The sequence below is a fragment of the Podarcis pityusensis genome, assembly GCF_964106645.2.
Source record: "Podarcis pityusensis genome assembly, chromosome: 9".
In the NCBI taxonomy this organism is placed as follows: domain Eukaryota; kingdom Metazoa; phylum Chordata; class Lepidosauria; order Squamata; family Lacertidae; genus Podarcis; species Podarcis pityusensis.
In genome coordinates, this window is record NC_138034.1 from 74,642,448 (window position 1) to 74,655,945 (window position 13,498).

Consider the following 13,498-nt stretch of genomic DNA (forward strand, 5'->3'; position numbering starts at 1 on the left):
ACTGGCAGAGCTCTTGGCCAATCAGGGACTGGAAGAAAGCGAATCAGGGAAGTTCTGGAACATTCTGCATCACAGAGAAAGATGGGTGAGGCTGTTGACAGAAGGACCCCAGGTGGAGAGAAGACAAGTGTAACAGGGTGCCACAACATCCAAAAAGGAGCAATGTACGGTAGGGAAATGTTATTACTACATAGTCAGATTCTAAATTGTATCCTCAAGCCTTTCAAAAGTGTTTTATACTGTACATTAGTGTTACATACATGTTTTAAACAAATAAATGTCACATTTGTGTTTTGCGTCAGGAGATGGAATTTGATCACTAGGTCTTCAATATAATTTTTATCATGTGTGTATTTCTTTTTTTTGATAGCAGAAAGAACAGTGAACCCCCAAAGAAACGGAACTGCTCTAAATAATCAGAGTTAAATGCGAAGGAATTGGCATTATGATAACCACGTTTTCAGAGTAGCCATGTTAGTCTTGTGCGACAAAAACAAGAAATATTAATTTGGCACTACAAACACATGTAGCATTGTTCTATTGTGGGCTACATGCCACTTTAACAGACAAATGCTGTGTTATCATGAGTAGTTTATAGAAATGATTTGGCTGAAACGCAAGGTCAGAGGAAAATGAAAAGTGCCCACAAATATCTTAACAGTGTGATTTACAGGTTACAATAATATTAATTTTTTTGGGGGGGGGGGAGTCCCCAATGCCAGCACTGTCTATGCAATAACCCATTGTGACTCCCCTTTTAATTTAAATATTGACTTAGCAATCTACTTTATGGTCCCACATATAGAGAAGAAAATGAGACACCAATTCAAATGGCCCCTAAAAATCCACCAGGTAAGTTCCTTCCATTACTATTTCCTCTTCCTAGGAAGACAAATGATCTAAGCCACAGGCTTCAATGAAGCTCAGATGGTCACAGTTGTGAAAGGGTGCTGCGAAGACCTGCCAATGAAACAACCCAGTGCTCCCCGTGGGGACCTGATATTGCTGCCCCCCAGCCTCACCCCCAGTCCCATGCAGGTGAACTGCAGAGACACTGACACGGGAATCATAGAATCATAGACTCATAGAATTGCAGAGTCGTCTAGTCCAGTGCCCTGCAATGCAGGAATCTCAGCTGAAGCATTCATGGGAAAGGGGTGCCTCCATGGAGCTGTCCTGCTATGAGGGCTGCTACTTCCACAAGCTCATCAGCAGCACCTTCCCCTTCCTTCCTTTCTTTCTTTCTTTCTTTCTTTCTTTCTTTCTTTCTTTCTTTCTTTCTTTCTTCCTTTTTTTTTTTTTAAATTTAATTGCATTTTTCAGAAATGGACAATAAAACTATGCAGACTACATGAAAAGCCTTGCACAAAGAGATTGCCTCACAGGGTTCTTGTGGGAATTAAATGAAGGTGAGAGTTATTATTATTGGACCACAGTGACACGTGCTTTAGTTACATCACGATTGGATTGCTGTAACGTGCCTTTGAAAAGTGCTCGGAAACTTTAACTGAGTCAAAGAGCTGCTGTCTGGGGCTGGTTATAGGGAGAACATGACTCCCTTGTTAGAACAGTTCAGCTGCATGGGCATAGCCAAGGAGGGGGTGGCCGGGGGGGGGGGCTGGCTTCCCTTAGATCCTCAAAAAGTTTTGGAAAGCATAAAAAAATCTCCAATGAACTGCCCCCCACTCCCACAGAAGCTACTGGTCTGTTTCTGTGCACCATTCAAAGCACTGGTTGTGACCTATAAAGCCCACTATGACTTACCGTAAGTCCAAGCTATCTGGTATAATTCTGTGAAAAGAAATATTTATGGAAATGTTGGCCCAGCTCCAGTTTCTAGTGAACATATATTGTAATTTTCCAGATCCAGCTCCCAAGAAAGATGCAGGTAAGGATCATGCTTATGCTGCAAACATATAAACTGTCTTTATTGTTGCATTTTTAATTGTTGTTGCCCACCCTGGGACTTTAGGGTTAAAGGTGGGTAGGAATATAAGAAAGCCAGTGGCCCATCAAGTCCAGCACCCTGTTCACACCATGGCAGCCTGCTGCTGTAATGTGTTCAAGCCCAGAGATCCGAGCTCAATGGCGCCAACTGGAACCGTACAGACCCGTTGGGAGCTTGCTTTTGACCTCAGTGGGAACTCATGACGTCCTGGTCATCCCCAGGACCTTCTTTGGGGGGTTCGTTGCCTACAAGCTGCCCCCAAACTCCCAAAAGCAGCAGCCAGTTCGCTGCAATAGTGAGCCTTGCTTCCTTTCCCCCTCGCTGAAGTCCCTTCGCAGCGTTCTTTTATACGTGTGTAGATTCCACCATGGCCACAGATTTGCCTCCAAAATGAGCTGAGTCACAAGGAGCACCATGTTGGCTCCCCTGCTGCTCTGTAAGATAGCATCTCTCTGGTCTGTTGAGGCCACCCGGGGAAGACAGAGAGATACATGTCCTGAAGAAACCATGCTTTCACACTAGCTTCCTCCATCCACTTAGCCTTGCAATAATAATAATAATAATAATAATAATAATAATAATAATAATAATTTATACCCCGCCCATCTGGCTGGCTTTCCCCGGCCACTCTGGGCAGCTTCCAACAAAACACTAAAATACAATAACCTATTAAACATTAAAAGCTTCCCTAAACAGGGCTGCCTTCAGATATCTTCTAAAAGTTTGGTAGTTGTTGTTCTCTTTGACATCTGGTGGGAGGGCGTTCCACAGTGCGGGTGCCACTACTGAGAAGGCCCTCTGCCTGGTTCCCTGTAACTTGGCTTCTCGCAGCGAGGGAACCGCCAGAAGGCCCTTGGCGCTGGACCTTGCAAGGATACAGCCCCTGAGCAGTTGGCTGCCCCATTGACTTAGAAAGCTGCCTGTCACTTGTTGATCTAGATGCGATGCCACAGAGTATAGAATAGAATCATAGAATAGAATCATAGAATCATAGAGTTGGAATAGACCACAAGGGCCATCGAGTCCAACCCCCTGCCAAGCAGGAAACACCATCAGAGCACTCCTGACATATGGTTGTCAAGCCTCTGCTTAAAGACCTCCAAAGAAGGAGACTCCACCACACTCCTTGGCAGCAAATTCCACTGTCAAACAGCTCTTACTGTCAGGAAGTTCTTCCTAATGTTTAGGTGGAATCTTCTTTCTTGTAGTTTGGATCCATTGCTCCGTGTCCGCTTCTCTGGAGCAGCAGAAAACAACCTTTCTCCCTCCTCTATGTGACATCCTTTTATATATTTGAACATGGCTATCATATCACCCCTTAACCTCCTCTTCTCCAGGCTAAACATGCCCAGCTCCCTTAGCCGTTCCTCATAAGGCATCGTTTCCAGGCCTTTGACCATTTTGATTGCCCTCCTCTGGACACGTTCCAGTTTGTCAGTGTCCTTCTTGAACTGTGGTGCCCAGAACTGGACACAGTACTCCAGGTGAGAAATGAAAAGTATGAAAAGCTTGTTTACTGTGATGAGAGTGGGATGAATCACTGGTTGTTAAATCAGAATTTTCTGTCCTCTTGCCTCTTAAGCAACACCAGCTGAAGACAAGAGTTTCTTTAAAACGCCCCGTGGTGAAGCTGTAGTCGTATTTTTTCTCTTCCTCCTGTTTCTCGCCTCTGTTATGATGGCCGGTCTATGTAAGTTAAACTTTTTCAAATACATAAAACACTTCAGAATGACTGTGGTGGCCTTTACTTCAGTGTGAAGAGAAGGAATAATCCAGTCTCTGCTAAGGTCCTTTATCCATTGATTTCAGTGTGTGAACTAAACATGTGATTAAAATCTCTACTGTTGATATCAATGGCACATTTTTCTGTTCTCAAATAATTTGTCAAGACACTTTCTGTGCTTTGCAGGCTAATAGGACTTCATGGAGTGAATTAGGGCTGGGTTGAAAAGGACTATTTCTCAAGCATTTCACCCACCTCAAAACCAGCTGTTCAGTTTCATAACAGCCAACTTTTTGTTCTTCTGAGCCCTGCTCTGAGGTGCTTTTTCAATTTTGTGAAATTCAGAATGTCTCTCCATGGAGGGTGCCATTATACTGTTCAGTAGCTGAATACAGTACCGATAGGTATAAACATAGAGCTTTACAAAGTGGGAAGATCATTCCTCCAGTAGTTGATTTACTCAAGAAGTATGATTACTATTATATGAAAGTCTTGTGAAGGCATCATTTGCCAAGCTCAGGCCTGGATTTATGTTCTCAATGTTTTGTTGTCATGTTCATTGTTTAGTATTACTCTGTATATTCTGTGAGCTGGTGCTCTGGCTATCTTTTGGGGTTGAAGATCTGGATGTCATCAACAATGATGTGCCATCTCCCCTTGGGCTGAGCCATGGCATGGAATCAGCCTATGGGGAAATTATTTCTAGGACATGGGAAGCCTTGACTAAGAATCAGGCCTAGCATTTGTGGCTTGGGAGTGAGAATGGAGCTGCTGGTTGTGAAGGAAAAAATAGGTATAAAAAGAGAATTCCCTGGAGGCCAAGATCCAGGTTTGGGGCAACTACTTTTTGCTTCAAGAACCCCAGCAGAGATTTAATATCACAAATATGCAGCCTGGTAAAGCGTGGACATATAGGCTGTTAGACCTTTAAAATATGCCCTTCTTCAGTTCCTTCCAAAGTTTCCCACTTCATCCAGCATAGAAAAAGACCACACATTTGGTAAGTTAAAATTGGTTTACTCACAAACTCTTCAAAGGTCAAATTCATGTGCTTTCGCATACAGCAGTAAGAAAACACAGGCAGCCAAACTTAGATTAGTTCCAAAGTGATGAAAGCTCCTAAGTTATTGCTATAGGAACACAAGGATGGCTTGTAGAAAATCATGCATTCTGAACTTGGAGCAACTAGCTCAGACATCTTTAAATGCAGGCGTTCACAAGGTAGATGAGGGAACAATAGGCTTGACTTTTTTTTCCCTCCCCAGGGTGAGTGTGAGTGATATAATGCCTTCATGTATTATTAGACATGTTGGTTGTAGGAGGCTGGTTATCCCACAAGAGCCATGCCATTCTCTGGCAAATGACTGTTGGTTGTTGGAGCACCGTTTATTTCCCCCCCAACGTCTTCTCTTTTTTAGATTGTACATTATGGGCAGAACGCCGGTCATTCTTCTCTGGAGTAAAACAGATTCGGAATTTTGTTGAAGGATATGATCCATCTTCTGTAGGCGTGGATGGTAAGCAATGTGAAGCAGTAGGAATGTGAAGGGATTCTCCTTTTTCCTTCTGCCCAACCCTGGGGTATTTTCTCCCAGCAGAAGTGATTTCAGGGATGCAGCTTAGCTGGAATTAAAACTGCTTTGGCAAAAGTTTGATGCAGTGTAAAGTGATGAGCAGACGGTGGGTCTTTTGAGGGCGGTATTGATTTATTTTCAGCATTTAGATCCCATCCTTCACTTATAGGTTGCTGGGCAGATCACAGCACAGAACGATCTACATGACACCCCACATGTATAACTTGGTAACAAAAACTTTTTAAAAGACAATCGCTGAGAGACCTGGCAGAAGAAGAAAAATCTGCCAACCTAAAATCGAAAATCAATGGGAGTGGGAAGTTCACCTGGCTCCCCTTTCTCTACACAAACACCTACATTCACAACATCCAAAAACCACAAACCCAAGAACCCGTGTCTCCTGGAGGGACCCTGTGTTGGCCTGAGGCATCCCAGCAGGAAAGCAACATACAAGGGATTCGAAATCAGATACATTACATGGACAGTTATAGCTGTTGAATGGCCTCTTTAAATGTGAAGGTTCATGTGTATTTATTTAAGGGCCAGAGCAAATAATGTGACCCAGTTTTACAGCTGTGAAACAGTATAGCAGGTGTTGTTAAGTTGTGTTAATTAAGCTGTGTCAGCAATTGGGTATAGTATATAAAGAGCAGCACCTAGCTCTCTCAGTACCCTGGGGGTAGGATTGGTGGTGCTTATTGATATATTATAATGTAAAAGGAGTTTTTGTTTTTGTTATTAAAACCTAGCTAAAGTTATTTTGCATTCCTTGTGATGTGTGGTCTCCCCGGCAAGCTCTCTGCAGTGCAACTAATCTGCAAATAGCCAACACTAGCACTTGTCCACACTGGAGTTTTCTGTGTGTTTGCATTTAAGTTGCATGGTCTACTCTACGTGATGTTACCCTCAAGCAACAGCAATTGTGATGCTTTCCCCCCTGTAAATTCGGGTTTATCCAATATAGGAATAATCCAGTGTTAGGGTAGTGGTTTTCAACCAGTGTGCCGTGGCACCCTGGGGTGCCTTGAATGATGGTTAGGGGTGCCGCGGGCAACACTGTCCCTCTTTCCCTCCCTCTGATGCCCTCTCACATCTCTGCCTCCCAATGGCTTGCACAGCTGTTCGTTGCAGCAGCCCTGGCTACAAGCTCCCCAAGCAAATGGTGCCTCTGGGGTTGGCCAGGTGGTGCTGGTTGCCAGGAGCTGAAGTGGGCTTGAAGCAAGCAAGCAAGTGGGCGAGGGAGCCCAGACAGCCAGTTCACCTGCCCTTGCTGTTGGGAATGGACAGACAAGTCCCAGGCCCCTGTGAGGCAGTGTGAGGAAGCATCTCTCTTTGGGGTGGGGGTGGGGGCAGCTCAGAGACCAGGGGTGGCAGCAGTGACTGCCCGGAAGACTCTCGAGGAGAGGAGAAGAGAAAGGAGAGGAGGCTGAGGGAACACTTCACAAGGGAGAGTGTTCACAAAAGGGTGAGAGGCTGCCAGATCTGCAGGCAAGGGGTAACGTAACTGGACTCCTGAGCCCCACAGGGCTGCCACAGAATGTAGTTGGTCAAGGGAGCCGTGGACTCAAAAGGTTGAGGTAGGGGGAATCAGGCTCCAAACTGCTCTACTTGAAGTTGCAAATGCTTTGTTCTGCTACTGTATTTCTGGTTTGGTGGAACGATAGTCACTTTCTGCTGCTCCCCTTTCTATGCCCACTGTGCCCTCCGAAGTTTCATCCCATCTCCTGCAGTTCTCACAATTATTTAAAATATGCTCTGCTGGATCCCTCAGATTTGCACAAAATCAGAAGCATGCGTGTACATAATGTGCACTGCTACCATTTCCATAGATGACACTGAACAGAGAGAGGGATTGCTGTTGCAGCTGCTGGGCCAACTCTTGTCTGGCATTTTTTATTACAGACCTTGCTTATTCAGGTATGCATACAAAGGCTATTTGCAGGGGTGGCGCTATGGTCTAAACCACCGAGCCTCTTGGGCTTGCAGATATTAAGGTCAGCGGTTCCGCCCAATGGAGTGAGCTCCCGTTGCTCTGTCCCAGCTCCTGCCAACCTAGCAGTTTGAAAGCATACCAGATCAAGTAGATAAATAGGTATTGCTGTGGCAGGAAGGTAAATGGCATTTCCATGCGCTCTGGTTTCCATCACGGTGTTCCGTTGCACCAGAAGCTATTTAGTCATGCTTGCCACATGACCTGGAAAGCTGTCAGTGGGCAAAAACCAGCTCCTTCAGCCTAAAAAGCAATACAGTGGACGCTCGGGTTGCAAACGTGATCCATGCGGGAGGCATGTTCACAACCCGCAGTGCCACATCTGCACATGCGCGGGTTGTGATTCTGCGCATGCACGACCACCGAAACCCAGAAGTAACCCGTTCTGGTACTTCCAGGTTGTGGGGCGTCCATAACCCAAAAAACCCGCAACCAGTAGCGTCTGTAACCTGAGGTGTGACTGTATGAGCACTGCACCCCATAGTTGCCTTTGACTGGACTTAACCATCCAGGGGTCCTTTACCTTTACCTTTCATATGTAGGGGTACCAACAGGATTCTCCTGTTTGCCACAACTTTGACTTTGCTCATTGGCGGAAAAAACTGAAAGTGGAGCAGGTTTCTTTCACAATGAAATTGTGTTAAATAACGCCTGTTGCTGCTTTCGTTGGATAAATAAATAAAAGTTTACAAATAGTGCCAGCATTTTCTCCATCCATCATAGATGATAGACATAACTAATGGTGCAAAGCAGCCCTATGCCCTGTACTGGCATTAATCTCTAGAACTATGTGTTCCCAGAGGGCTTTTGTTACTGGATTGGTGCTGCTGTCCAAAGTTCTGCTTCTTGTTTCATGCCAGGGTGTGGCAAACTCTTGAGAAATGGTTTCTTAATAATTCCCCAGATTTGAATTGTTTCAAACCTTTTAGACCTTGAAATACTCGCTGTAGCTCAAGGCTTAGCAGACGAACTGCTCAACTCGACTCTCCTAAACGATGAAATTAAATCTGATATTGGTGAGTTACTTTGCGACTGTGGTGCTGAAAAACTGGAGCACAGGGGGAACTCGCTCTGAGGCTCAGCACCTGATTAAAAAGAAATCCTCTTTTACAGAGCTCCTGGAGGTGCAGATGTCCTACCATCCAATGCACACAGCCCCTTAGCTGTAGTTGAAGCTGGTTCTGAGATGTATGTTTGGTTGAAAACACAATATTTAGTGCATTTTTTTTTCTCAATCTCCGCTCCAGAAAGTAAATTGAATTTACCAGCTTTGGGAATAGGAAAGGAAGCTGTTTCCGTTGGAAGAGTAAAATTGCCAATGGAAATATATAAGCTGAAATCACATTTCTGTATTTGGGTTATTGGCCACATTGGTCATAAGGCAAATGAAGAGTAGAACCCAAAGTGCAACCTGGGTTGTATGCAGCAGAAGAGCACTTAGGAGAAGAAGCCAGGCTGGATGAGGAAGTGAGTTGGGAGAGGGGTTAGCAGCCTGCAGCAGTTCTATGTAGCTGATTGCAGCTTCTGAGAGCTCATAACCAGGAGCTCCTGACCTTGAAGATGTATAAAGATGTATAAAGATACCCATTTAGGGGCTCTGAATCTGCCTGAAACTGGGAAGGACTGAATCTCTGCGTTGGGGGCTACTATGTTTGCAGTTTTCAGGCACCTTGTGAAACAGAAAACAAAAAGTTATGGTTATCATGCTTTCCCAATGCAAGTCAAAGGGAGAGTTGAAACTTACATTTTCCAAATATTGCTTCGGATTTTGGATCCAAGGGGAGCAACTTTCCCTGGATCCAAGGTTCTGAATTGGGCACTGGAGCAAGGGGGGGAGGGTCTTGCTCAGCCCTACTGGTATAGAAATCCATTGATGGACACACACCCCAAAAGGGGAAGGAAAGTAATGATATCACAGTGAAGATAGATCTTTGTCTACTAGTCAGATAAACATGCTCATGTAGTTACCTACACAGAGTTTAGGCTTATTACAGGATTGCAGCTTTGATATGATGTACTGGGGTGATCTGTAATTCAGCGAGCAATACATTTTGCCTGATAGGCTCTTGCTTTTTAATCTGCAAGAATGTATAAGCTGGCTTCTACTGAATATCCTCCTTTCTTTTCTCTTTCTGCTATTCCTGCATTGCTGCCTTGGCCCAAGACAAGATTGCTGAATTGCTGAAGGACCCACAATGGAAGATGCATAACAGGGCCTTGTACTACTTTTCCAACGGGAAACAATCATGGGAAGAGTCCAGAAAGCATTGTATTAAGAAAAAAAACTTCGTTAATTTCTGTCAGCAATGGTGAAGAACAGGTTAGCAGAACACTGGGATGCATAAAAGGCAAAGAAAAAGTCTCACAGGTTTTTTTGGGGGGGAGGGGGGTTGCACATGAGCATTTTATTGCTTCCAACTCTCCTGTGATCAGAAGAAAGGTGGAGGGGCACCTTTACAAGGTCCATGCTCCAATGAAGGGAGCATACTAGAGGTGTACAGAAATAGAAGCAACAACAGACAATTTAGACAAAATATTACACAGTTACACATTAAAATGTTACATTAATGCAACATTACTAATAAGCTCTTAATACAGGATGGCAAATATGGTCTAATAGGCATTACTGAAACCCGGTGGGATAAGAGTCATGACTGGAATGTAGAAATTGAGGGTTATAACATGTTCAAAAGGAACAGACCAAACAGGAAGGGGAGAGGAGCAGCATTATATGTAAAGGATATGTACACTTGTGGCGAGATCCATGACCTGGAGCATAGAAAACAGGATGAGCGTATATGGGTAAAAATTGTAGGTGAGGGAAAGAACAGTGGTCTTACTGTGGGTGTCTGCTATAGCCCTTCAGACAGAGGACTTTGATAAGGACTTCCTAGAGCAGATGACCAAACATTCAAAAAGGAGAGAGATAGTAGTCATGGGAGACTTCAGCTACCCTGATATTTGTTAGAATTCAAACTCTTCCAAGAATGGAAGGTCCAACAAATTCCTCCATTGCCTCACTGACAATTTCATTTCTCAGAAGGTGGAATATGCAACAAGGGAATCATCCCTCTCAGACCTGTTCAAAAAGGGAGGAACTGATGGACAAAGTGGAAGTACTGGCAATCTTGGGAGGAAGTGATCATGTTCTCCTGGGTTTCATAAGAGAGAGGCAAAGAAAAACTGAGTGTAGTTGGGCATGCACTCTGGACTTTAAGAAGGCTGATTTCAAAAAGCTTAAGGAATTGCTGTGTGAATCCCATGGTCAGAAATACTCAAAGAGAAGGGGGGCAGGTCCAAGATGGCTTGGATTTTCTTAAAGGTGAAGTATAGAAGGCACAAATGAAGACAATTGCAACAAGGAGGAAAAGTGGGAGGCACCTAAAGAAACTGTGTGGCTGCATAAGGAGCTTATACGGTAGTTGATCTACCAGCTCTTAGGAAAGGATGCTGTCATTATTAAGATCCAGCGTGGGTTTCTCAAAAACAAGTTGGTGTGATGAATCTCATTTCCTTTTTTGATGGAGTTACAAGCTTGGAGTATCAGGGGAATGCTGTGGACATCGTGTACCTTGATTTCAGTAAGGCTTTTGACAAAGTCCCCCATGATATTCTTGCAAGGAAGCTGGTAAAATGTGGGCTGAATGATATCAATAGTCTGAGCCATTCAGATATTCCAGAGGTAATCCAGGGCTTCAACTGGAGCACCAGTCATATCATCCAGTAAAACCAGCAGAGCTGTCTGAAAAGCCAGTGGATCCATTAGCCTCCAAGACCATCCAAATAGGTCTTCTGCCTCTTCAGAGGAGAGAAGATCTCAATAGGAAGCATTCTGACCATGACAAGGGGCTGATATGAATATCCCCCACTTTCAGATCACCTTGTTCCTGCCTACTTGAGAAATAGGTCCAGAATGTGGCCTGCCACACGCCTTGGGCCAGTAACTCTCAGTTTGCATTTCTTAGTACAAAAAGTATTGATCAGATGTGTGGAGATCTTTCCTATTCTAATTCAATAAGGTTCTGGAACCTTCTCTGTGTGAAAGAAACAAGCAGAAAGTTCATGATGTTTGGGTTATGCTTTCAGAGAAGCTGAGTACAGCCGGCTTAAACTGGTTCTCTTATCTTTTTCAGTCAAGGTCACGCTGGCTATAAAAGTAGGGCCAGAAGGAGCCTGGGTCTCACTCTCTCTTTCTGTCTCTTTTCCGTCTGGTGTGCTGTTCTGCACATAGTATGCTTAGTGTTAAGGTTTAGGCTTATTATAAATTATTGTAAGTTTAAGTTAGGTTTGCTGCAACTGGATTTCTTATGGACAGTGCCAATCCTGAATGTATTGGATTTGTGACCACCATTATGCTAATTTGCCTTCAGTAGCAGTAAAGCTCTGCTGGATGAAATTAAATTGCCTCTGGTCTATTTTGGGGGGGAATCCTGCAATTTGTTTACATTTTTACTCTGCAAACTATACATTGGAATCTACTCTGGAACAATGTTGAGTAGAAGTAAGTCCTGAGCCATCCCAGAGCCGGTCACCTCAGCATGGATGTTTAAGTTCCTAAAAACCAGCAGTCTGAGTGTCCTCTATCAGCTCAGGCAGGGAGGCTGCTGGGCAGAGAGGCAGGTGGAAAATTAGCAGAACCCCATTTCTGTCCCAGCTGCCCAATGCCAGGAACACACAATCTAGCTCCCCTCATTAATTGGACAGAGAGCCTGGAGAGAGGGAATTTCTGTAGACCACAGCAACTCCTCCTCCCTGACCCTCCAGTCTGCCCTGACGCTGCACTGAGTTCCCAGGTGGGCACAGCTGGGTGAGACTTAGTCCTCACACCTTGACCGCTGCCAAAGAAGCAGGTGGGAAATCAGCAAAATCCCGTATCTGTCTCAACTGCCCAATGCCAGGAATACACAATCTAGCTCCTCTTTTTATAGGATAAGCTTTAAAGAACTCGAGCCTGCTTCATCAGATGCATCGGACAAAGTGGACTTTAGTTCCCTAAAGCTTAAGCCATAATAAAAAGCGATTGTCTTTAAGTTATCACAAGATTAGTATTATTTTACAGGTCTGTAATGTTTTAGTGTCTCCCTGGGGATGAGCCACTCTCTGGAAACCTTTGAAAGGGGAATCTAGACACTCATTTCTTCTTTCTGGTTGTGCTTTTTTGCAGGACTTTATAAACAATGAAGGAGCTAAGTTTAAGAAACACTTCTGGATAGGACTAAGGAAGAATAACAAAAAACTGAATGGATTGGAATGGCTTGATGGTTCAGCAGTTCTTGAAGTGTGAGTTTGTATATAAACATTCTTAATGCCTTCATTGCAGACAGACTCCCAGAAATCCATTTTCATTTGTCAACTTTTAATTTGTCAATAGGGTCTAGAAACTTAGCTCTTGTCACTTTTGTTTGCACTCAGATTTTGAAACTTTCCCGTGTTAGTTCAGGCACAGGGATCTGCTCTTCATTATGCATGGACCTAGCTTAATCCATTAACTTCAATAGGTCTGATTAGAATTAGCAGTGAATACCACCCATGACTTGTTTCTATTCAAGTAGATGGCAAGTGGAAGCCAATGGGTTTTCTTTAGGGGTGAGGGAAGTTAACTGATAGTGGTTTGTTTGGAGAGAAACAAAACATGTGTTTGGGTTCACACATTATAAAAAGCCAGACACGGGTTTCTTTCTGGCTTGTTTCCTCTGCTAACAAGAGGAACATTCTAAAACATTGGGTTTTTAGTTTAAAAAATTGTAAAGGAGGTGCAAGGGGGGGGTATTTAATAGCTGCAAGACATTTAGTAGCCATTTGAAACTGTTATCATTGATTGCTTTGTTTTCTCAGGAGCCCTTGGTGAGAAACCTATCTCCGCAATGTTCCTGCATACGTATATTTATTGCTCCAACGAAGAAAATAAAGCAAACATTTAGTTTGAATTGATTTGTGCTGCCATCTTTTTTTCAGATTCTGGGATACTGAGATGAAGCAGCCCAGCGCATCGCCAGATGACAACTGTGTTTATATCACACAGAAATGCAGACATAGATATTGTTGGCACGATGCTGCCTGTTGGCACAAAATGTCATTTATCTGCAAGAAGGCTCCAGATCAGAAATGGGAGAGGTAGAAGCCTTTAAAGGAATAAAAATGTGCTCTTTGATTTCTGTTCAAAATGAGCCTAAACCCATCTGGGTGCTTCAAAAGCACCCAGGTCCTTTAAATCAATCAAGTAAAGTATTACATGTGCAACACCACTTGTGTTCTTACTTTGT

The 13,498-nt window shown here is 43.9% G+C and overlaps 1 protein-coding gene across 3 annotated transcripts; it reads left to right on the plus strand.

Moving 5' to 3' along the window:
• Positions 1-30: 30 nt before the first annotated feature.
• LOC308485392 (uncharacterized protein) lies at positions 31-13,480 on the plus strand. Of its 3 annotated transcripts, XM_081021259.1 has the most exons (9): positions 35-169; positions 806-852; positions 1,865-1,888; positions 3,531-3,638; positions 5,090-5,188; positions 8,165-8,251; positions 9,400-9,555; positions 12,400-12,515; positions 13,191-13,480. In XM_081021259.1, exons 2-7 carry the CDS (start codon positions 831-833, stop codon positions 9,546-9,548), a joined length of 489 nt encoding a protein of 162 aa, XP_080877385.1. In that variant the 5' UTR covers positions 35-169; positions 806-830; the 3' UTR covers positions 9,549-9,555; positions 12,400-12,515; positions 13,191-13,480. The 3 variants fall into 3 exon arrangements, with proteins under 3 accessions (XP_080877386.1, XP_080877385.1, XP_080877384.1); XM_081021260.1 differs by lacking the exon at positions 1,865-1,888 and having other exon boundaries at positions 31-169; XM_081021258.1 differs by lacking the exon at positions 806-852 and having other exon boundaries at positions 70-169.
• Positions 13,481-13,498: the final 18 nt, after the last annotated feature.